The 23,906-nt window shown below is 39.1% G+C and overlaps 3 protein-coding genes across 4 annotated transcripts; 2 read left to right on the forward strand and 1 right to left on the reverse strand.

Moving 5' to 3' along the window:
- Nucleotides 1-85: 85 nt before the first annotated feature.
- On the forward strand, nt 86-6,291 carry has3 (hyaluronan synthase 3). Its single transcript, XM_058388056.1, has 4 exons — nt 86-1,133; nt 3,568-4,197; nt 4,666-4,767; nt 4,892-6,291. The coding sequence occupies exons 2-4, from the start codon at nt 3,568-3,570 to the stop codon at nt 5,819-5,821; spliced, it is 1,662 nt and encodes a 553-aa protein (XP_058244039.1). The 5' UTR covers nt 86-1,133; the 3' UTR covers nt 5,822-6,291.
- Nucleotides 6,292-8,006: 1,715 nt separating this feature from the next.
- Nucleotides 8,007-11,527, reverse strand: chtf8 (CTF8, chromosome transmission fidelity factor 8 homolog (S. cerevisiae)). Its single transcript, XM_058388057.1, has 3 exons — nt 11,265-11,527; nt 10,922-11,039; nt 8,007-8,444 (listed from the first exon to the last, which is right to left on the reverse strand). The coding sequence occupies exons 1-3, from the start codon at nt 11,285-11,287 to the stop codon at nt 8,211-8,213; spliced, it is 375 nt and encodes a 124-aa protein (XP_058244040.1). The 5' UTR covers nt 11,288-11,527; the 3' UTR covers nt 8,007-8,210.
- Nucleotides 11,528-12,575: 1,048 nt separating this feature from the next.
- tbc1d15 (TBC1 domain family, member 15) lies at nt 12,576-23,432 on the forward strand. 2 transcript variants are annotated; one of them, XM_058388285.1, is made up of 17 exons: nt 12,576-12,693; nt 14,278-14,376; nt 14,630-14,704; nt 15,475-15,604; nt 17,026-17,230; nt 18,160-18,262; nt 18,369-18,566; nt 19,319-19,447; nt 19,644-19,747; nt 19,851-19,945; nt 20,233-20,349; nt 20,588-20,688; nt 20,812-20,911; nt 21,543-21,640; nt 21,745-21,861; nt 22,340-22,426; nt 22,630-23,432. In XM_058388285.1, the coding sequence occupies exons 1-17, from the start codon at nt 12,670-12,672 to the stop codon at nt 22,831-22,833; spliced, it is 1,986 nt and encodes a 661-aa protein (XP_058244268.1). In that variant the 5' UTR covers nt 12,576-12,669; the 3' UTR covers nt 22,834-23,432. The 2 variants fall into 2 exon arrangements, with proteins under 2 accessions (XP_058244268.1, XP_058244269.1); XM_058388286.1 differs by lacking the exon at nt 12,576-12,693 and adding an exon at nt 13,765-13,887.
- The last annotated feature ends 474 nt before the right edge of the window (nt 23,433-23,906 follow it).

Raw genomic sequence — 23,906 nt, forward strand, 5'->3', positions numbered from 1 at the left:
TTACCTCCTACCCTACCATGATTGATGTTCTCCTGCTGCCCAGCAATGAAAGAACTATTAGACCAATTACCTGCTAGTCTTGCTGCACAGGCAGAAAGAAAGACCTTTTTCTTGAGAAATTAATTACATGCATGTCAAAAATATTTGTTAGGATGGTGTTATCACCCAGATATTAATATTTGAGGACACAGTGCTTTACAAAGTGTATCCTGAATGTCATAGTATACTACACTGCCATCTTCAGCCCTCCCCCATCCTCCCCCTTTTGCACTCCAATAGTCTCTCTCTCTCTCTCTCTCTCTCTCTCTCTCGCTCTCTCGCTTTTTCCTTTATTTTCTCTCCACCTCATCAGCCTGTGTTGGACCTGCAGGCTTTCGGTGGCTAGGGCACAAGAGGCGGGATGGATAAATAAATAAGTGCATAAAGGAGGCATTGAGAAGGGGTCTGCCCAAACGCTTCTGAGTCTTGTGGTAGCTGGCTGCACTGCAGAAGAGAGCAGTGAAAGGAGACAGAGAGGAGAAGTGAAGGTGAGGATAGGAGGCGGAGAGGAGACGAGTGTGCTTTGCAGCGAGAGTCAGAAAATAAGGACAGTGTGTTAACAGAAGGGGGTGCTAAGATTTGGGTTACACTGCGTTGCAGAGATGCAGAATAGGACAGCGACTACTGCTGCAGCACAGCAGTGAATAAGAGAGAGGGACAGAGATGAAGCACTCTCACCATGCAGGGCGCTCTTTACGCAGGCATGCTGGAGCCAGGACCAGGTGAGCCACAACCAGGCTGCACCACCCTCAACCTACCAGCCTACCGGCACTGCCTTCCACACTGAGAGGCCTTCATGCCTTGGGAGTGTGCAAGACGACAGGAGTTAAGGAGGAGGGAGAAAAAGGGAGAGGGAGGAGGAACCAAAGAAGGAGGAGGCCGGGGTGCTGTATTTTTGGGTGAGGGAGCTCCTGAATTAAGAGCTGGTGAAATAAAGATGTAGTGTGAGCAGGAGGCAGAACAAGGAGCGTGCTGTGCTGCAGTGGAGAGAAGTGGAGTAGACGCCGGTTGAACACACACACACCCCCACTCACATATCCAGCAAGACTGCCTGGACAGAGAGATCGGACCGTTACTGCCGCAGGGCTTGGAAGGTATGAAACTCAATTGGGGTGATTATGTGTGTGTATTGTGTCTGGATGTTAGGGAGCAGAGGGATTGGGGATTCAATTTATCTTCATACAGGAGGGAGGGGGGTTGAATTTGTCTTTATAAAGTTTACGGGTGGATGTGGGTTTTGTGAGTAAGGGAGTAAGAGAGTCAGAATAAGTGCTTTGAAAGGTTTGGGGGGTGGGCATTCTCAAAACATGCACAAATAAGTTTTTGTATTCTTGTGTTTACAGAAATAGAACAGGAAAAGAACATTTTGGCTCTAATTGTGTTTAGTGAATGGCTAATTTTCTCTGAGATAGACTGGCTTTGAACTTATGTACATTTATGTGAATGTGGTAACATGTATGTCTCTGGACTTGGTACAGTTACAGTATGCATGGTGCACAATACTGTTTGTAGGCACTTTCCATATTTTCCTTTGAAAACACCTCTGAATTCTGTTTGAAGATGTGGGACCTCTCCAAGGAAAATGCAGCCCTTTTTAGTTTCCATCTCTTAAGAGACTTATTTAACACAAAATTCTGGCAGCCTCAGGAAAAGAACCTCCTGGGATTCACAAGCAACTAGACTAGATTATAACACTCACACAGGGCTTGCATATATCCATTCATTAACAGAGCAGACCAGAAGTGTGTGGTCTTTTAAAAGCTTTTATATGGTCATAGTTATGGATACCTCAATGGATGGATTATGGGGCACCTTTGGGGTATCTTTTGCTTACAAGCTTGGCTGGATTTCAGGCAAACTTTAATTACAAACTTTGATTACTCACTTGCTTGGTTGCACTTCATTCATTCCTACTGATAACTTGCCGTGCACACTGGTCTGTTTTTTAATTATGCAAATATACTGGTTCTGTCGAGGGTGACAAAAAATTGTACAGAGCCGTAATAATTTTGCCTCCTGGTGGTAGGAAAAGGTGCTTCTCTATAGGTTATATATATATATATATATTGGTGATTCATTATTTTAATATTTTCAGGAAATATTATTGCTCTTCCTGATTGGTTTTCCTAAAACCCTGGACTGAGAATTTTGTAGTAGTGGAAGTCTCATAAGATACCCATGAAGTGCTGAGTGTGCCTTTTAGGTCTAGAATATAGTTTGGGATCATACCATTTTGAATCTACAAAGGGAGCTCTTGAATCACAAACACTGACCACCAACACACAGAGTTCTCTACATTCCTTTATGCTTTTGTCCTCAGTCAGCTCATGGCCCTCTTCCTATCCACCCTGAGGATAGAGTTTTGCCACAGAGATATAATCCTGAAACACTGTGCCGTTCACTTGGGACAGCATCTGTACTGACTGGATAAGATAATTACTTCCTTTAGTATAATCACTACACCTGAGCTTGGATTATGCTTGTCTTCTGTTCATCTGAGAGCATTCCTCTGGATTGATTACTCCACTAGAGCATATAATAGTATCCTATTATGATGGTCCCAATTTGATATTGATTTATTGGGCAAAGTTATTATTTGCATCTTTATTGTTAATGTGTAAATAATGGACTACTGGATACATGGATATCACAGAGGTTAGGTTTTGTAGGAAATTCTTATATGTGTAGAAAATAATGTATGTATTTGTGTTTTTAGTAGCTGTACCTTTTAAATAACCTCTTGTTGAAATTTACATCCTGAAAGTTCAAAGGCTTAGCTCTGACTTTGCTTGTGTTGGTTTCTGTAAGCTACTCTTTTCTCATCGTCACTCATATCCGTGTCTTTGTGTGTACAGCCTTTGGTGAGAGAGTAACTAGTGAAGTGTACTTTAGTTTGACATGAGGCCTTTCTTTTCAGACAGTTCCCTAGGCTAAGAAGCCCCTAATGGAGCAGGCCCTCTAATTAGGGTTACCTCTGATCCTCTGTCTGTAGCTGTCTCTCCTGCCTAGGTCCAGAGAACTGGTATTATTAAGTTTGGATAGCTACAAATAGTGGAGCTGTGTCAAATAAAAAGTTGGGTTAATGGAGGTGGTTGTTTTTCAATTAAAGCAGTTTTTCTCCATTGGGTAGGGGGTGCAGCAATGAATTAAGGGGAATTTTTTTTTTCAAGCCTTTAATTAAAGTCATTATCCTGTGTGAGAGGGAAATAGAGATCAAATTTAACAGTTCAGTAAACTGAATTGATTCAGTAAGCAGGAATCCAATAATCTCCAGTTAGCTAACAGATGAGACACTGTCTAAGATTATGGACAAGTTATTGTGGAAATAGCAAAAGGAAGATTTTGTCAGCTCAGGTCTCTAACTACTAAATTCAGGACAAATTTTTATATACTCCTTATTCTTGTTAGGTTCAACACAGACCATCATATATGAAGAAAGTTTAGTTTCATGGATAAGCTAGTAGTTATGTCTCAAACCACATTCTCATCTCTCTCATCACCCAGTCATCTTCTTATCCTCTTCTTTAGATGCCCTCTCGCTGTGGAACAGCGGTGCGGATCTTCATCACCACTCTATTTGCAGCTGTGGTGCTCTTTGCCATCCTGCTGGCCTATGTGACTGGCTATCAGTTCATCCACACTGAGCAGCATCACCTCTCCTTTGGCTTGTATGGCGCCATCCTGTCACTACATCTGCTACTGCAGAGCCTCTTTGCTTACCTGGAACACCGGCACATGCGAGCACCTTCACGGCCACAGCACCTGCGCTGTACTGTTGCCCTGTGCATTGCTGCTTACCAGGAGGACCCAGACTATCTACGCAAATGCCTGCGAAGCGTGCGCCGCATCTCCTTTCCCAGTTTAAAAGTGGTACTTGTTGTAGATGGCAACCGGCCTGAGGATGCCTACATGATGGACATCTTCCGGGAGGTAATGGGGGGAACAGAGCAGGCCGGATGCATGGTGTGGAAGGGGAACTACCATAGCAATGGGGCCGGAGGCGCAGGTACGAGTTCAGTGAATATGGATGAGGCTATTCGGGTGGCCAGGATAGTGCGCAGCTGCCGCTACTCCTGCATCATGCAGGAGTGGGGTGGGAAGAGGGAAGTGATGTATACGGCATTCAAAGCACTGGGGAACTCTGTGGATTATGTGCAGGTGAGTCTTAGTCTTAGAAATGAGCTTCATTGGAAAAAAAGTAGCAACCCCCATGGCATTAATACCTTTAGGTTAAAATAATCACTGACAGTGCTTCAGAAACAATTCTTTGTTGTGAATTTCACTGTTTACAATGTTTTCTTCTTTTCGTCTTCTTTCTATGATCCTATGATCAAAAGCACTGTTATATGGAGGTCATGGGTCATTTCATTGCCTTGTCACCTGCACCCTGAGAACACCTGTGTGCTGTCAGCAACCTCTCATTGCTCCTGCAAAGTCCAGCTGAAACTTGCATCAGCCACAGGCATTTCTAATTAGGCAATTAACCATAATTTCTGAAATCCTCTGCTATATCGTATTTGGTGCCATGTAATAGATCAGTGTGCAGAAAAAGAGTCTGAAGTCCATTGTTTTTAAAATTTTTTTGGGACATCTCTCTCTCAAAACTTTCTCTTTAAATGTCCGTAGGTATGTGATTCGGACACGGTTCTGGATCCAGCCAGCACAATCGAGCTATTGAAGGTTCTGGAGGAGGACCCAAATGTGGGTGGAGTAGGAGGAGATGTACAGGTGAGAAGAGTTTGTAGGGGAAATTTCACCATGTGAAAGCATGACTAATATAATATTTTAGTTCCACCTTACCACAGCAAAACTTCATCCTCAAAATTACCGCCCCCTGCCTGATTTGTTTCAGATCCTGAACAAATATGACTCCTGGATATCTTTTCTGAGCAGTGTCAGGTACTGGATGGCCTTCAACATAGAGCGTGCCTGTCAGTCGTACTTTGGATGTGTTCAGTGTATCAGTGGGCCTCTGGGGATGTACCGCAACTCCCTCCTCCAGCAGTTCTTGGAGCCCTGGTACCACCAGACCTTCCTGGGCAGCAAGTGTAGCTTTGGAGATGACCGGCACCTTACCAACCGAGTCCTCAGCTTCGGCTACAAGACCAAGTTTACTGCACGCTCACAATGCCAGACTGAGACACCTACACAATACCTCCGCTGGCTCAACCAGCAGACTCGCTGGAGCAAGTCGTACTTCCGGGAGTGGCTCTACAATGCTCTCTGGTTCCACAAACACAGCCTCTGGATGACTTACGAGTCTGTGGTAACAGGATTCTTTCCCTTTTTCCTGGTGGCTACAGTTATCCATTTGTTCTACCGTGGACGTCTGTGGAACATCCTGCTGTTCCTGCTAACAGTTCAGCTGGTGGGAATGGTGAAGGCTACCTATGCCTGCTTTCTGAGAGGCAGCTTGGTCATGATTTTTATGTCCCTTTATTCCCTGCTGTACATGTCTAGCCTTTTGCCAGCTAAAATCTTTGCCTTGTTGACGATCAATAAAGCAGGCTGGGGCACATCTGGGAGGAAGAAGATTGTGGTGAACTTAATTGGGGCTGTACCAGTAACTGTTTGGGCACTTCTTTTGCTTGGTGGAGTAGCTTACACCATTTACTGTGAGACACAGGAACCTTTTAGTGAAACTGAGAAGGTCCTGCTCATTAGCGGGGTTATCCTCTATGCCTGCTACTGGCTTATACTTCTGGTGCTCTACTTGGCTATAGTGGCCAAGCGTTGTAATAAGAGGGAGGAACAGTATCACCTGCCCTATGCTGAGGCCTAGAATGCCTTAACAATATTGCTGGATAAACTCTATGGGACTGGTTTGAATCAGTCTTCTACCTCGCTGGTGCTAAGCTCATTGTCATACTGGTGAATGATGCATAGTCAATTCATTTGCAAGACTATTGAGCTTTTCCCCACCAGTTGAGATACATTACTGGCCTTCCAAGAAGGTACAATTGAGCTGTGCAGTATTTTCGCTTCTTAAATATAAAGCATAGATCAGAGGAAATGTTCAATCATGGTGCTGAGCTCACACCATCATACATGAATAGAGTGGTGTGGGTGCTTAGACTCAAGTATGAATCACACACTGTGGTGAAATATGTACCGGTCCTGGGAAGAACCCCGTACTAGACACTGCAAGCTTACAGTGAAAATGATCTGTCCTGATTTTCACAGAATTCGACATCATTTGCCTTAGTTTGAGCAGTACTATGCAGTACTAGTCAAGATTCTGTTGGGGTTTGTACTATACCAAAAGTTTCTGTTATTTCATTCTTACTATTTACTTCAGGATTTTTCAGGAAACGCCATACTGGGAACAACCAAAGAGTATTTTAGGGTTTATTTGCTTATAATTAATAATACACCACAGAATTATTCATATTTGCTGTTACTCTAGATGCAGCTGCGACTAAACACACCATCCACATCCTCCTTAAGAAGAAACGCATCAAGCTTGACTGTGCAACCTGAAACTTGAATGATAAATGAAACAAATTGCTGTTTGTTTACAAGTTAATAGTAAAGTGATAGTTTATTAGATAGAATTGCTTTTATAGAGTACTCTATTTTTTTTTTCTTTAAATAAATACAAAATTAGAAAAGTACTTGTAATTGTATAACGACTTCATATTAATGGTCACTTTTCATACCAGCAAAATACTCAACCTTACAGACCCCCAACTGTAATGATGTTTACATGCAATTCAGTTCATTAAATGTTGATTAGCCACTTGTAGAAGTACAATCTGTTAAAAAAAAATGCAAGGTTTTGGATTTATGTATTTGCCCTCTCTATGCCTAGAACTTGCACAAATACCAAATCAGCAGACATTTTGTGTTAAGGAGTGGTTAATCATATTTACTGTCCGAAATCAGCTCTGTTTGCTCTCACACTGTCCGCATGTTGATTTACTGATTTATTACAAAAGCACAATGTACACCTCCCTCTCTGATAACACACTCAGAGAGGAGGAATAATCTCTAGCAATTTATCTGTGTAGTGTGTTATGATGTACATATTATTATGAATTCATGCAATGGCTTTCTACAAAAGTGCTTCTCATGATATCCAGTATAACAGTTTATTCTTGAGCCTTAGACAGCTGACTTGCATATAATGTGTACACTTTTCATGGGCACATATTAGGTTTCGTTGTAAAATAAGTCAAGCAGAATTGACTAAAATTCTGTACGCTTTTGAGGACAGTTTTCCAAATCGTTTCTTCAAGAGAACCGGACATTATTAGGCATCTTAAAGATCATCAACAAAATGAAAGCTTGTTGCAGCCAGAATTTAACAAATCACAAGCCTGGATGCCCAGGACGAGCAAATCTTGTCTGGGTGTTAAGTTAGATTAATGCTTATTTCACTAATTGTTTCGTATATTTAAAAAAATTTATTTAAATATTTAATTTTAAATATCTACTGTATATGTCTAATATAAACCAGTGCAAGAATACTGACACACCGCGCTACATGTTATTACATTTCGTGTTGCAATGCTCTCATCAATGAACAATGGCATTTTTGTGAGTCCAGTAAAATAAGCACCACAACATGAGGATTGTTTTAATGGTTAGAGAAAGTGTGATCTATTTTCGAAGGTCGTTTGTATTTCAACACATTAGAGTCAGAAATGAGTAAGTTTGAGCAAACTGTTCCATGATGCACTACACTGTTGTGCAACGCTAATGACAACATGCTTCATGCTTTATTTGTGTAAATGCACGAGAACACCAATCATACTGTTTTGACTCATTTACATTTATTGTGTAAATTGTTAAATATGTAAAAAAAAAAAAAAAAAAAAGTTTTTTAATCTTTTATATCGATATTGCAACATTTACTGTTTATTTTTGCAGATCTTTATAACACCTGCAATCTGTTTTTATGGAAAATAAACTTTCTCTGACTCTGATCGTTCTTTGTCCTAGAAAAAATACCCGCGTCACTTCTATTTTTGCAATGATGAACCAATACATCACACACATCCAAATAGGATTTGTCCCATGAGAAAGTCTATCCAGAGCTCACAGAACAGTCTTGTATTCATAAGACATCATCTGGAAAGATTTTAAGACCACACTTTCTGGGACTGGTGTATTTCACAAAAGATTGAATAGCAGACACCATGAATGCCCCTCTGTATATTTTTTGGCCATTATACTTTCTTGGGCACATTAGTAATGATAGGTTTAGGGCGTGTTTTAAAGATCAGCTTCTTTTTGATTATAGCAGAGACAGTGTAGGAGGTAGGCTTCTCCTGGCCAGTTTCCATGGCTACCTCATCTTCTTGTGGGAGGCCAGAGTGCTTCAACAGGACAGCAAAAGGTTTCTCCAGTTTGACCTGCTTCCCATACAGGATGTGATGTCCCACAATCAGCACTGGTACACCCTTTAACACAAAGAACGGCAGAACATTGGTACCTTACAGAGTAAAAGGTTTAAACATCTGTATGTACAGTACATTCAGAAAGTATACAGACCAACCTTCCCATTTTTTTTTTTTTTCAATTTTGTTATGTTGCAGCCTGAAACTACAATTGTAATTCAGGTCTCTCCAGAGATGTTCAATGGGGTTGGGCTTGCGTGTGTGCTTAGGGTCGTTATGTTGGAAGGTGAACTTTCGGCCCAGTCTGAGGTCCTGAGTGCCGTGGAACAGATTTTTCTTGAGGATATCTCTGTACTCCATTCAGCTTTCCCCTCAACCTTGACCAGTCTCCCAGGCCCTGCAGCTGAAAAACCAGCCCCACAGCATCATGCTGCCACCACCATGCTTCACTGTTGGGATGGTATTTGGCAGGTGATGAGCGGTGCCTTGTTTCCTCCAGACATAACATTTAGAATTGAGGGCAAAGAGTTCAATCTTGGTTTCATCAGACCAGACAATCTGAGAGTCCTTCAGGCACTTTTTTTTTGCAAAGTTTTGCACTGAGGAGAGGCTTCCGTCAAGAGTGTCCAGATTGGTGGAGAGCTGCAGTGATGGTTGTCCTTCTGGAACTGTGTCCCATCTCCACACAAGCTCTATGGAGCTCAGTCAGACTGACCACCGGTTCTTGGACACCTCTCTTACTAAGGCCCTTCTCCCTCAGTTTGCTCAGTTTGGCTCAGCTCTTGGAAAAGTCCTGGTTGTGTCTTCCAGTTTATGGAGGCCACTGTGCTCTTGGGAATCTTCAGTGCAGCAGAATTTCTTCTGTAGCCTTCTCCAGATCTGAGCCTTGCAACAATCCTGTATCTGAGCTCTGCAGGCAGTTCCTTTGACCCAAGGGCTTGGTTTTTGTCTGATATGCATTGACAGCTGAGAGTCCTTCTAAAGAGAGGTGTGTGCCTTTCCGAATAATGTCCGATCATTTTAATTTACCACAGGTTGACTCCAATCAATGTGTAGAAACATCTCAGCAACGATCTAGAGAAATGGGAAGCACCTGAGCAAGTGTTGTTTCAAAGGGTGTGAATATTACGTACATGTGATGTTTCAGTTTTTCTTTTTTCATACATTTGCAAACATTTCTGTTTTCACTTTGTCATTATAGGATACTGACTGCAGATTAATGAGGGGAAAAAATGAATTTGAACAATTGTAGAATCAGGCTGCAACATAACAAAATTGAAAATAGTGAAAGGGGTCTGAGGACTTTCTGAATGCACTGTATATACTGGTTTCATTTGAAAACTGCTGATTAATACATCGGTCCATCAAAAAGATCACATCTTTTCACCTTTTTCTTAATAGCCTGCAGTCTTCTGAGGTTCTGTATTTTCTAGGAAATTTAATAGATGAAAGAAACACTTGTGATAAAGGATGTTTCAGCTGGATCATCATCTCTGCATTTATTGCTACTTACAGCACATTGCTGCTGCATACTTCATACTGACAGGACAGAAGTTGTTATTGTACAACGATCAGGCATAACATTATGACCACTGACAGGTGACGTGAATCATCATGGCTCATCCTGGCACCTCTTAGTGGGTGGGATATATTAGGCAGCAAGTGAACATTTTGTCCTCAAAGTTGATGTGTTAGAAGCAGGAAAAATGAGCAAGCGTAGGGATTTGAGCGAGTTTGACAAGGGCCAAATGGTGATGGCTAGACGACTGGATCAGAGCATCTCCAAAACTGCAGCTCTTGTGGGGTGTTCCCGGTCTGCAGTGGTCAGTATCTATCAAAAGTTCTGAGGACACACCTCGCAACATACAGGACTTAAACAGGATCCGCTGGTAACATCTTGTTTCCAGATACCACAGCAAACCTTCAGGCATCTAGTCGAGTCGAATATTAGGTAGGTGGTGACAAAACAGCTCACTAACATTAACATTATGGCAGACAATTCCCTTAACTATTTTTATTGTAAATTGTAATTGTTGATTTGGTAAAAGTTTTCCTGGGAGAAGAGGTTTATTTAGCATTTATGGAATAACTTTAAATTGTCTGGACGATGTAACGGAAAGACAAAGACACAAGAACAGAGGGATTCATGGTGGAAAGGGTATTTTTTTTTGTTTGTTTTTGTAACATGACAAACCAGATTTTGTGTCTTGTTAATTTCAAGAGAAGACTAAAGAAAGGCTGATGAAGGAACGACAGTTTATAGCTTGCAACTATGTGAATAGTCCACAACACTAAACATAACTAATATACATATATGTTTGGCAAACAGCTTTTTACACTGGGCTGAAAAATTCGGGGTGGAAACATCACCATCAATCTGAATTTTCCTAAAAGAGCATGCCACATTGTGTTTTATACTTTATACGCATAGAGTAGGACCCTGTGTGTTGATGTGTAATAGGTAAAATAATAAAGGTCATAAACACAGTGGTCCATCATGCACAGTAAGCGTCTATAGTTCACAGTGCAATAGTTCTCACTTCTTTGGTGTAGTGCAGATCCCCCATAAGATTTCCAGCCAGTCCAGTGTCATGTCGTGACACCATCTCACCCTGTAACTCCACAAGCAGCCACTCACCAGGAGACTCACCGCTTTTACTGAAACACACAAATACACAACACACACTGTACAGTTTACATGCACCTTTGGTTTCACAATGGACATGCATTTTTTATTTTAGAACAATGTTATGAATGAAACACAGGCATGACCTGCATCAAGACAAAACCTGAAGCAAAAATAAGAGAAAAACACAAGTTGAAGTAACAATATTCAGGAACTTATATTTCTTATCAAGGGTTAAAATCCTGTTTAAGACTTACCTTGAAATGACTATCTGAACCATGCTGGAAGTGGAAACATATGACAAGGCTTCAGTAGTTCAGTCCTTATGTGTGAGAGTAATCAAGATCAACACTTGGGATAAGGATCGAGCGATTCAACGAAAGACTGCTGATCTCTCTTGATATTCTTGTACCACTTCACAAAGCTCAAATACATCAGACAACATAAACATGATCAACATAAACCCTTCTCTTCTCCTTCAGGTTTCCCGCCAGCGTGAGCATTTGATCGGATTTTCCGTCCAAGAGCCTTCCTGTAATTTCAAAATAAAAGCCAACAGTACACCATTTTCACCACGAGAGGGCAGCAGCACCCCGAGTCCAGGCAGTCGAAAGCTATTGGACTTTGGACATTTTAAAATGACCGTGGACAAATAAAAACACAAATTACCTACACCAAAGATATCACAGTGACTGAGTTAATTATAATATTTTTTTTTGTGTGTGAAATATTCATATAAAGACATTTTTATATCAATTTTTGTTATTAGTAAAACACAGTAATTCTTCACGCTTTGTCCCATTTGAAGCCTAGAAATCGCGATGACCCAAATGAAACTACATACCTTCCTAAGAAAATTGTTGCTAAGATTAAATTGAGTAGTCAAATTTCACAAAATTGGGATTTCATCTACTGATATTTCAATATTTTTTAAAAGATATTTAAAATAAAAGAAACAAATAATTAGGACAAAATATCCCATATGCGATTACTGTTTTTATTTAAATATGTTCAATAATTTTTTTGATCTATATTCAAAAGTAATATTAGTACATTTACTGTTTAGTCTACATTATCTAAACTTTGTTTATCCCTCCTCAGTTACATACACTGACAAAGACGCGTACTATTATTTATTATTATTGAATTATTTCTTTTTATTTGGCTTGGTTATGTTTTCTTTTGGGAACCATTTCACATATATGCATATATTATGTGCATATTATTAGATAGATAGATAGATAGATAGATAGATAGATAGATAGATAGATAGATAGATAGATAGATAGATAGAAATTGTATATCAATTAATAATCAATCAATTAATACTAGAACAAATAATAATCAGAAGGAGAACAAAAAGCACAAGATGTGGAAGAAGAGGAGGGAGAGTAAAATATTTTTGTGGTTAAATAAATCGGTAGGTAAGTAAACAAATAAAACAATTTCAGTGCATGTTTAGAGAATCCATAAATCCTTCTGCTTTTGATATTATTTTATTTGGGGGAGAAAAAAAGCATAAAGCGTTGACAGTGTTTCCGGATTTTCGTGTTTGTACGCATGCGCAGTCCGGGCCACGCGGAAGATGACTTGTCAGTGTTGTTGTGGAAAGCTGACAGGCACGTGAGCTGTGCTACGTCGAGTGTAGCGATAGCGGGCGACATGGCGGCCACAACTCCTCCCAAGGTACTGAAAACATTGCACTTCTCATGTCAGCTCACTATTAAATACTCAGATCCACTCCGCTCTGTCAGTACGCGCTGGTAGGCTATGGCGGGGGCTTCGGTGTGGCCTGGCCGCTTGAACAGTGAACAGAAAGGCAAAAGTTAATACAGAGATGTGACCGACTACTGTTTTTAGCTTGTAGTTGTTAGCCAGTTAGCACTAGCTCCTCATACACATCCAGTTGTTTTGCTAGCTAGCTTCTCTTCCAGGAATGCCACGAAGGCACGTCGGTCATGTCCACAACTTAATTAGCATTCTTAGCTTACAAAAGTGATCTCGTGCCGCAATTAAGCACTGGGCTAATGTAATCATTTATTTATACCAAGCCTGCTAACGCTGACTGTTAAAAAAAATACAACCTAATTTAAAAGGTTAAATATCAAGCTAAGTTAGCAGCTACTACTAGTCCTACTTTCTGAATTGTCCTTTTTAAATTGGGTTAGTTGGCAGTAAGTTAGATGTATGTCAACTTTAGGGCTCTTTCATTAATGTCAGTTAATTAGCCACTAAAGTCTTGAATACAGAACAGACCTACGTTTTATAAGTTTGTTGTTAGCAGTAGCATCTGGCTACTTAGTGCTAAGGCCAAAAGTTTCGCAACACTTTGACAGATGAGCCCCGGGAACACACAGTGATGGGGTACACTTGTTTTGCTAGCAACTGATAGGACATCACTTTTTATTATGGGCTGTCAAAATAATTCGCTAGTGATTAAGTATCTTTAATGTAGATCATGCACATGCATTATTTCCTTTAAGCACTAATAACCATGGACCAGTAAAACAGCACAGGTCTACACTATATTGCCAAAGGTTTTGGGACACCCCTCCAAATTCAGGTGTTATTTTTCAGATTTCTGGCTTGGCCCCTTAGTTCCAGTGAAAGGAACTCTTAATGCTTTAGCATACCAAGATCTTTTGGACAATTTCATGCTCCCGACTTTGTGTGAACAGTTTGGGGATGACCCCTTCCTGTTCCAACATGACTGAACACCAGTGCACAAAGTAAGGTCCATAAAGACATGGATGAGTGAGTTTGGTGTGGAGGAACTTCACGGAGTCCTGACCTCAACCTGATAGAACACCTTTGGGATGAAATAGAGTGGAGACTGCAAGCCAATCCTTCTCGGCCAACATCAGTACCTGACCTCACCAGGTCTGTCAAGTTCCTCCACACCAAACTGGCAATATAGTGTATCTACTGCACACTTTGCACTTAACACATTTGTTATTTACCTCAGGGGTACCTATGCAAACATGGAGCTTTAATTTCTCAGGGGTGTCCAATCTTATCCAGAAAGGGCCGGTGTGGGTGCAGGTTTTCATTCCAACCAAGCAGAGGCTACACCTGATTCCAACTGGCTAATCAACTGGCTTTCAGTGGACTCAGGTGTGGCTTCTGCTCAGCTGGAATGAAAACCTGCACCCACACCGGCCCTTTGCATTAAGATTGGACACCCCTGGTCTATGTGAATATGAGCAGGACTATTTTAGGATACAGAACAATAGAAAACAAAGTCATTATTATCCTGTTTGTTGTTTGCAGATTATATTTGAACATGAAGGGGTTTTTATCCATTCAAACACAGAAGAATCAGAGGATCAGGAATCACTGATATCAGGGTTCCTTCGGATCATCGATAAGGTACTGATGGCCTGTTAATGACAAGAAACAAACTTTCATTACATTTCATCAGCTCTTGCTTCATTGTAATATCATTTAATGTTGATAGTATACAAATAATTTGAAGAACAAGAGTTGTGTAAATGCCATGTATTGAAGTCAGAAGCTGTGCATTAAAATTTTTTGTTAAATACATTTTAAAAATGAATTACTGCATGAGCAATACATGTTTTATTTAAAATACAAATAATCATACAAGCATTTTTCTCTTTAGGATGGTGAAACATTTGTGGAATATAAACCTTTGGAGGATACAGTGGATCTTTCAAATATGCTTTGTGCCTGCAAGGTTAGCTTATTGTTTATTTATTTTACTGTAATGCAGTGTATGTGAAACATATAAAATACATACAAATAGGTGGGTTACAAATTAAAGAAAAAATCTGGTGGCACTGTAATGTTGTAGGGGCATGGATTAGCTCTGCTTGTTTCCTTAGAGGGAACGGTCACTGCAAATCTGATTGGAGTGGTCTCATTTGGAATGGCTCCGCTCTATTCAAAGAGGACTCACTCATTGGATAGATGTGTAGAAATGATGTAAATCATATGCTGTAGCCTTTTTCAGTCACCAGATCCCAACTCAGTTGAGACAGTTTGAAGCAACATTTTAGACAACGCTGTCTTCCGCTGTTATCAAAGCACTGAGGGAATGTCTTTTGGAAGAGTGCTGTTGTCCCTCCAGTACAGTTCCATTTTTTAAGGTTACATTAAAGCTATTATAGTGAATTGTAATGGAACACTCACAGATTACTGGAAGCACACAATTGTATAGTTTCTGCCCACACAGACTGCACCACAGGTCTTCTTGCACACAATCAGTGCCTGACCTCACTAATCCCCACACCACACTCCACAATCAATTGGGAATACTTGTGTGATGGTGAGTGGAGGTTATTAAAGCAGCAAAGCCTGTAGTAAGTTGTTCAGAATGCACAAATGGGATTGATGTAAAAGTGTCCAGAAACGTTTGATCGTATTATGTTTCATTAAGTCTTTGCAATTGACCAGGTGGATTCGTTATTCAATAGTGTTCATTTGTTTTTATTTTACAATGTGAAGGATTCCAGCTCAGTGGTGGAGTGGACACAGAGGCCTCATCGTCCTTTGGACCAGCAGCTTAGCTGTGAGACTGAGTGGGACATGGTCAACACAGTCTCCTTTAAGAGGAAGGTCCATACCAATGGAGAAGGTGAGACATTTCCATGCACTTATTTAATGCCTGGCGCAAGTTCATACTGTGTTGTTGTGGGTCAGGAGTAGTTAAGTAATGACTGTATCTACTGAATACTTCCCAGATGTCAAAATACATCTGTGATGTTTTGCATAAGAAAAAAAATCAGCTGATTTGCTGAACCTTATTTCCTTTCATCAACCAGGAGTGCTCAGGCAGAATGTAAATAATATTTTTGCCTGCTAAAAAGTCAGTTAACCCTGTATTAGCTAGGGTGTAATATTACAAAAAAAGTAATTTGCTTCTGGCTTTTTCCAGTAAGGGTCAGGACTTGCGTAATATAATTGGCATGCTGAGGTTTCGTGCTGCCACATGTATATTTTACTAAGTGATCTGTATCTTTATAACAGTATTGTCACCTCTATGGAAGATTTCCTTCTTCAGTCAACAAAATGTTCACACAGTTACATTTCTCCAATTTTAATTTTTAAGGTGCAGTTTGTAATCAAAACCTTCTGCTGCCTATGAGACAAATTGCAAGTGAACACACTTACACTATATTGCCACATGTTTTTGCATTGAATTCAGGGGTTGGGCTTGGCCCCTTAGTTCCAGTGAAAGGAACTCTTAATGCTTCACCATACCAAGACATTTTGGACAATTTCATGCTCCCAACTTTGTGTGAACAGTTTGGGGATGACCCCTTCCTGTTCCAACATGACTGTACACCAGTGCACAAAGCAAGGTCCATAAAGACATGGAGTCCTGAACTCAACCCGATAAAACACCATTGGGATGAATTAGAGTGGAGAGTATGAGCCAGGCCAAAACCGGGACATCTGCCTTTACATGCACTTGAATTTAATATGGAGTTGGCCCACCTTTTGCAGCTATAAGAGCTTCAACTCTTCTGGGAAAGCTTTCCACAAGGTTTAGGAGTGTGTTTATGGGAATTTTTGACCATTCCTCTAGAAGTGCATTTGTGAGGTCAGACACTGATGTTGGAACAGAAGGTTGGGAGCATGAAATTGTCCAAAATGTCTTGGTATGCTGAAGCATTGAGTTCGTTTCACTGGTGCTAAGGGGCCAAGCGCAACCCCTGAAAAACAACACCTGAATTCAATGATTTGGAGTTTGGGGGGGTCCCAAAACTTTTGGCTATATAGTGTACATGCCGTTCTAATCTGACTGTTTAAACCTACGTACAAAGCTCAGTTCCAGCTGGTGTGAAACTAATTCCCAGATAGGAAAATTGTAGAAGTCTGAAATTATTCAAGATCCACTGGATGGCAGTATTGCCAATAAGAGTGTTAGTAGTCTAGATACACATTTAAACATTTACAAACAATATCTTAATCAAGCCACCTTAATTGCTGATTGTAAGTACTTACAATGAAAATTCTCAACATTTGAAAATGGTGCATTGTGTTTCTTTAAAGGGGGGTCAAACCACTTTAATGAGCGAAACAAGTGGGCCTTCTCCTTTAATGTCAGCGAACTCAGAACTGTCACAGTTAAACACGAAGGATGGTCATACCTAATTTTCTGCTTGAGAGATGATGCAACATTGCCTGCCATTCACTTCCATCAAGGAGGCAGCCAAGGGTTTCTGGACGGCTTGAGGAAATCGGTGCATCTCAGCGAGTAAGTAGTTGGTGAAAGTGTCATAATAAATAAATGAAAGGAAGTGAAGTTGATCCAAAAAAGTTGATTACTCTTGTTGTTAAAACTATTTAGAATTTATAAGAGGCTGACATGAGCTGAGAATTGTGTTTAGCATTTTAGTTAGTGTTTCTGTAATCCTAACATTTATCCAGCAGAGTGCAGTGCAACTGTATTTTAATATTCTGCATGGTACACTAATATACTCTGAGATCAGACCTGTTTTTATTAAACTATATAACCAGACAATTCCTATTGCTGCTTCTATTCCATGTCAAAATTTGCACTTTGTTTTTCCTTCATGCTTATTCATCAAAGGCCTCCAAAAGTTCACTCTTTGCCATTTACAGCTTCCCCATACAAATCAAACAGGATTTTCTTTTATCTTATTTCCATTTGAAGATTTCTGCGCTAAAACAGTAAAGGACTGAACGCAACACTATTTATATGGTAATGTCGGGTTTTTGCTGGGGAATTCTGGTTCCTCTTGGAGACACTGCTAAATGTCACGTGTCTTCTGAGACTGAAAGGGCATTGGATTGGCTAATGTCAGCTGCAGCTGTACGTTTCGTTTTGAGGCTTCATGACAGAAGTAGAGGAGTGCTTCTTCTTAGGCATTAGATATGGCTGCAGAATAAATAAATCAGGTCGGGAGCATGTTCAAGGCAGCGCTACTAAGGAACAGATAGCTGTTATTAAAGTTCTTATCTTTGCTCTCGTAATGAAATATGGGCTTGGCTTTGTTGCCTTTGCTTTTCATTCCAGTCATACGGGAGAGGGATAAGACCTGTGATGTCACTCGCTTAACTGTCCTTAACTTTTCAAACAGATTTTGTTATTATTTTTGCTGTTGTTTCTGTTTTGTGTTTTCATTTTTGTATTAATATAAGTCCTTTTTATTGTCTCTGAAGGAGTCCTGATGACAAAAACATTCTGGTAGTTTGCACATATAACAAAGCAATTTCACAGTCCTTTGAGAATCTTCTAGATGACTCCAATTATGGCCTTGTTCAGGTATGGAAAATTTGTTGTGAAAATAATATCGATGCTATTGTGTTTAATTAAAAAAATCTATCATACACAAAGCTGTCAACACACTGATGAAATTTCAATTCAACAGAAATTCAAAAAGGATCCCTACACAACAACCCTGGGTGGTTTCTCTAAAGTCACAAACTACATCTTTGATGCCTTTCGTCCGTCTGAGTCTGAATACCAGCAGCGTCCTGATGAGGAAGTGGCAGACCTTCTGGGGGAACTGATCCCTGGGCTGGAGATAAACCAGCAGGAGGAGCCTGGCTTTGAGGTCATCACCAGAGTGAGTAGCTGTACATAAGTTTGTCTTCTGTCTTGTATTACTCATATGCAATATTTAATATTACTAAGAAATCTAAATAATAGGAAGTTATTGTGACAGTCATATGAAATTTTTTTTTAGAGGTAATAGTTTATTGATATAGGAAAATTACATAAGCTGCTTTTACTGTTTGCTCTGACACATATCTATTCAACATGAATGTTGAAGGCTGCTTTTGGACTGGGATCTTTTGAAACAACATTGAAATTATAGTAGCAGACTACTTGGTCAGATGAAGCTTACGGGACAATCAAAGGCTTTAATTAACCTGGGAGCATGTTGTACATAGTGCTCCTGCTCATGTTTTTATTTATTTCTGTATTTTATAGTTTTGAAAAGGAATTTGTGATGTAGCATGTTGTGTTTGCCGTCAGCAAAACCACATCTTTACCTAGATTTTGACTGAGAGCTGTGGTGTTCAAAAATAACGTATAATAGTTTCTTTTGTTGTTGTTGTAATGATATATATTTCACAGCAGTGTTATAGTCTTGTACTGTACTTTCATGTTGCTGATATGAAAATAACTTAATATATCAATACAGGAAAATGTATTCGGTTATTAAAAAACAATGAATGAAAAACAGATAGCGTAGACATGTTTTCTGCATTTTTCTTCTAGGGAATCGTTTATCCCCCCCCCCCTTTTTTTTTTTTATAGAGTTTTATAGACTTGTGCTGACTGTATGTGTCTGAATGTATGCTTCTGTTGCAGGTTGACTTGGGCACAAGGCCAGAGGTGCAGAGGAGAGAGCCAGTAATGATGGAAGACTGGGCAAAACACCAAGATTCAGAGGGAAGAGTGTCCAATGTGCCTCACTTAAAGCAGCTTATTTTCAAAGGGGTAAAATGTGAAATGTTTTATATTAAAAAAACCCCAAAATGTTCCTTATTGTTACTGTATATAAATAACTTTACAGTTAACGTATGTCTCATCACTGATCTTTTAATATCTGCTTATTTTGATGCACACATTTTCAGTGGGATGATAGATTAATTGATTTCGACAATCAATGAATTGTTTGATTGTGTGCTTTAAGGGCCTGTGCCATGCGTTACGAAAAGAAGCTTGGAAGTTTTTGCTGAGCTATTATCCCTGGGACAGTACACATGAAGAAAGGAAAAATCTGCAGAAAAGGAAAACGTAAGTGTCATCTGTGAGTAAGTCTCTGAGTTTTCCTATTTCTGGAATAGTTTAAGACACAGGGTGTATTTAAAGCCTGTTTTTGTTTCCTTGTGGACTGAAGGGATGAGTACTTCAGAATGAAGCTGCAGTGGAAATCAGTCAGTGAGGAGCAGGAGAAGAGAAATTCCAGGTTACGGGATTATAAAAGCCTTATTGGTATGTGTCCGTTCAATTACTGGTTCAATTTTGGTTTCTATAAGAAGAAAACTACCTGCAGTTTCATGTAGAGTAAAGGCAATGCTCCAATATCTGTATTAATTATTAAAATATTTGGTAACACTAAATTGCCCATTGGTATGAACATGAGTCCCATATGATCCTGACCAGGCTGAAGATGAAATATAATTAAAATATCGAAACATGCCTACTTTCTTTCAGGCAACTGGTGTATTGTTAAAAAATACAAATTGGATGATATTTTGCTGTTTTTTTTTTAACTATAGAGAAAGATGTAAACAGGACTGACCGCAACAATAAGTTCTATGAGGGCTTGGACAACCCTGGGCTGATATTGCTCCATGACATCCTGATGACATACTGCATGTATGACTTTGATTTGGGTAAGTGGTGGGTGAATGGGAAATTAAAAAATGATTGAACATTGCTGAAAAAGTGTATTTGTTGTGTCTTTCACATTTTGTGCCTTTGTTGAGAGAAACTTAAACATGCTGTATAATGATTTATATAATTTTCTTAATTGCTAAGGGCTTTTTAATGTAAACTGGAAATTGTGCTTCATTAAAGTTTGCAATATCCTCCTGTGCATACTCATAACTCAGTTTGATGTGTCTGGTGCAGGCTATGTACAAGGCATGAGTGATCTGCTGTCTCCCATCCTCTTTGTTATGGAGAATGAAGTGGATGCCTTCTGGTGCTTTGTCTCCTTCATGGATCACATGGTACCATCATTTTTAAATATCACAATCATTTCACATCATATCATGGATATTTTACACTCATTCTTTGCGATTTTTTTTATATTTGTGTATGAATGATAAGGCATCTGTGTTTTTGGTGTTCAGCATGAGAACTTCGAGGAGCAGATGCAGGGCATGAAGACGCAGCTGATCCAGCTCAGCACATTGCTACGACTCCTAGACTTAGCCTTCTGGAACTACCTGGGTACATGTCTCTTGCTTTCTAATGACATGAAATGGTTTGATTTGCTACTTGCATTACTGAAAACCATTTACCTTGAAAAGTAATTTAAGTTACTTAGAAAAGTGTCAGTGCAGAGACTTGATAAGCATGTTTCTGTAGAGATATACTCACTACCCACTTTATTACAAACACATGTCGTGTGGCAGAAGCGCAGTGCGAAAAATCTTCCTCTCACAGGGTTTTTTGTTTTTTGCACAGTTCATTGCAAACTCTAGAGACTGTTGTGAAAATCCCAGGAGATCAGCAGTTTCTGAAATATTCAAACTAGCCCACCTGGTACCAACAGCCATGCCATGGTTGATCACATTTTCACAGATCACATTTTCCTCCATTTTAATGCTTGATGTGATCATTACCTGAAGTAATCTGCCTTTTTAATTTCATTTCATCTATCTATCTATCTATCTATCTATCTATCTATCTATCTATCTATCTATCTATCTATCTTTTGCATTGTGCTGCTGCCACATGATTGGCTGATTAGATAACTGTGAATGTGGAGGTCTACAGGTTTTTGTAATAAAGTGGGGGTTGATTGTTATAAATTATCTTGCATTAATGTATTTTATTTCTTTTTTTTTGCTTTCAACAGAGGCTCAAGATTCTGGGTATCTGTATTTCTGTTTTCGGTGGTTACTGATCCGCTTCAAAAGGGAACTTTGTTTTCAGGATGTGCTTCGCCTCTGGGAGGTCTGCTACATCAATCTAAATATATGAATAAAAAAGCAATACACTGTCTATATACACACTGTAATGTTATAGGATGTGCTAGTGAATCAATCTTTCTTTGTCAGGTGATGTGGACAGGCCTGCCTTGCCAGAATTTTCACCTTTTGGTATGCTGTGCCATATTGGATTCAGAAAAACAAAAAATAATGGACAGACATTATGGTTTTAATGAAATCCTTAAGGTAAGCTGACAAATATTGATACCACAAGATATTTCTGTAATGTTGATATTACTACAAATTTTTGACCTGTCACCGAAATATGAATTGATTTATTGAAAGTGCTTCAATGGTTTATTGTTTATTTATACCACAGCATTGTAGGATTCTCAAAGGTGCACCCCAGACTATAGTGGCAGCTGTAGTTAAGTTCAGTTTTATTTATAAAGACAACAGTAGCTGCTCCAAAGTGCTAACCATAACTTTATATAGTATATCATTAAATAACATCTTAAGACAAAGAATAAAAATAAGTGCCTAATACATCAGTTATGTAATAGTGCTTTGGTTTCTATAGTAACTGCTAATACAGGGACTTGTATGGAAGATGCTTGAAATTGAAAATAACCAGCGTTTTTTTTATTCCTTACTTTTGGATGTGCGTTTTTTTGTGAACTGTTGTATTATGTAATAATGTTTTTGCTTTCTTTGTCTTAAATAGCACATAAATGAACTCTCCATGAAACTGGACATTGAGGAAATCCTTATTAAATCAGAGGCTATTTATATGCAGTTAAAGAATTGCAAGGTATGTTGAAACAAACAGTAGAAAACTAGTCGTCTGTCGTAAGGCAAGTCTTTGGAATTTGTAACACTAATAAACAAGCAGTGCTGTGATCTAGCAAGTCTTATGTAATAGATGTCATCATATTTATGTTTTTTGTAGATATGCTTCATTGAGGATTTTGCTGAATGTTTAGGATTTTTTTTTTTTTTCTTTTAAATGTTTAGGATTTGCCCCATTCAGTGAGTGAGATTCTGGGCTTGAACACAATCACCGAGAGCTCTACATTAGAAACCAGTGAATACAGCGTGCTTGAATCACCTCAGATCTCACCAAGATCGGCACACAGACAAGACCAGGCTTACTCCAACGGCCATGGACTGTTACAAGAAACATCACACAACACATGTAAAGTCGGCTTTATTTCATAGGGCATTTCCTAGGTTTTCTTAGCACCTGTATATCGGTAAGATAAACAGTGTTTGGTATCATGTAGATATTTGCTACCAGATGTTACATTGTAAAGTATCCCGGATAAAACCATAGAAAAGAATATGTATGAATGTAAAATTGGGATTTAATGTGAGCTAAAGCTATTATTTTTGTAATTTTCTTGTACCATATCGTCTTTCATTGAAATAATCATTCCTTCTCACTGTATAAAGTTTTCAAAATGTAAAGATGGATTTTTTTCCATTGTTGATTTTAAATTCTGATTGATTTCCCGCATTTTTTTCTGAATCATGCAATTGAACCAATTAAAATCTGGTCTCCTCATAGTGGTGTATGTTGGATTTTTTTGCAACTACTATGACTTTCAAGTGAGGTTTATATAACATGAAATGTCAACACCCCAACATATTTTCATTCATTTGACTTACCTGGTACCCTGTTTAATAAAAATGTCATCTGAATGATTTGTAATGATGGAGATATATGGGCTGGCATGCTGGTCAGCTTTCTTTTGTTTTCTATTATGCTTGTAATAAGCTTAACCATGTTTTAAATTAAAATTTTAAATTTATGTAAAGCACTTTGTCAGATTTTGTTTAAATGTGCTTTAAAATAGCTATTATTTAGTTACTAAAAATCTTACTGGGGACACCCTTTGCATTCATTTAAATTATTATTTTGGTGCCAAATACAGTGTAATTTTATGATGGTGGTTTGGTTTTGTTTTTTATCACAAATAATTTCTCTTATAGTTCGAGAGGAAATGAATGAATGTGTCATTTATTTCTTTGTTTGTTTGTTTATTTAATGAAGGGTGCCAAGAATTCTGGAGAAGGCTATACCAAAATTTGTCATGACACAATGAACCACATTAGAAGCTATGCATAAGATGTTCTACTTAAGATAATGCCCTGTCCTGTGCATTTTCAATTCAAATAACTTAAAACACAAATACCAATCTAAGTGGCATTTTGCTTCTCTGTTGGACTTTTTGGTTGCATTTTCGTGTGACATTTCAAGATGTGATGGGGAGGAGCGGGTGCAAAATATT

Source organism: Hemibagrus wyckioides, linkage group LG04 (genome assembly GCF_019097595.1).
Source record: "Hemibagrus wyckioides isolate EC202008001 linkage group LG04, SWU_Hwy_1.0, whole genome shotgun sequence".
Taxonomy (NCBI): Eukaryota; Metazoa; Chordata; class Actinopteri; order Siluriformes; family Bagridae; genus Hemibagrus; species Hemibagrus wyckioides.

Excerpts from the sequence above, each read along its gene's own strand:
- has3 (XM_058388056.1), top strand. The coding sequence starts at position 3,568 with ATGCCCTCTCGCTGTGGAACAGCGGTGCGGATCTTCATCACCACTCTA. Across the intron at positions 4,198-4,665 it reads ACTCTGTGGATTATGTGCAG|GTATGTGATTCGGACACGGT; the intron begins GTGAGTCTTAGT and ends AAATGTCCGTAG. Across the intron at positions 4,768-4,891 it reads GAGTAGGAGGAGATGTACAG|ATCCTGAACAAATATGACTC; the intron begins GTGAGAAGAGTT and ends GATTTGTTTCAG.
- chtf8 (XM_058388057.1), bottom strand. The coding sequence starts at position 11,287 with ATGGTTCAGATAGTCATTTCAAG. Across the intron at positions 11,040-11,264 it reads GTTCAGATAGTCATTTCAAG|TAAAAGCGGTGAGTCTCCTG; the intron begins GTAAGTCTTAAA and ends TGTGTGTTTCAG. Across the intron at positions 8,445-10,921 it reads ATCTGCACTACACCAAAGAA|GGTGTACCAGTGCTGATTGT; the intron begins GTGAGAACTATT and ends TTTGTGTTAAAG.
- tbc1d15 (XM_058388285.1), top strand. The coding sequence starts at position 12,670 with ATGGCGGCCACAACTCCTCCCAAG. Across the intron at positions 18,567-19,318 it reads GCTTTGAGGTCATCACCAGA|GTTGACTTGGGCACAAGGCC; the intron begins GTGAGTAGCTGT and ends CTTCTGTTGCAG. Across the intron at positions 19,448-19,643 it reads AGCAGCTTATTTTCAAAGGG|GGCCTGTGCCATGCGTTACG; the intron begins GTAAAATGTGAA and ends GTGTGCTTTAAG.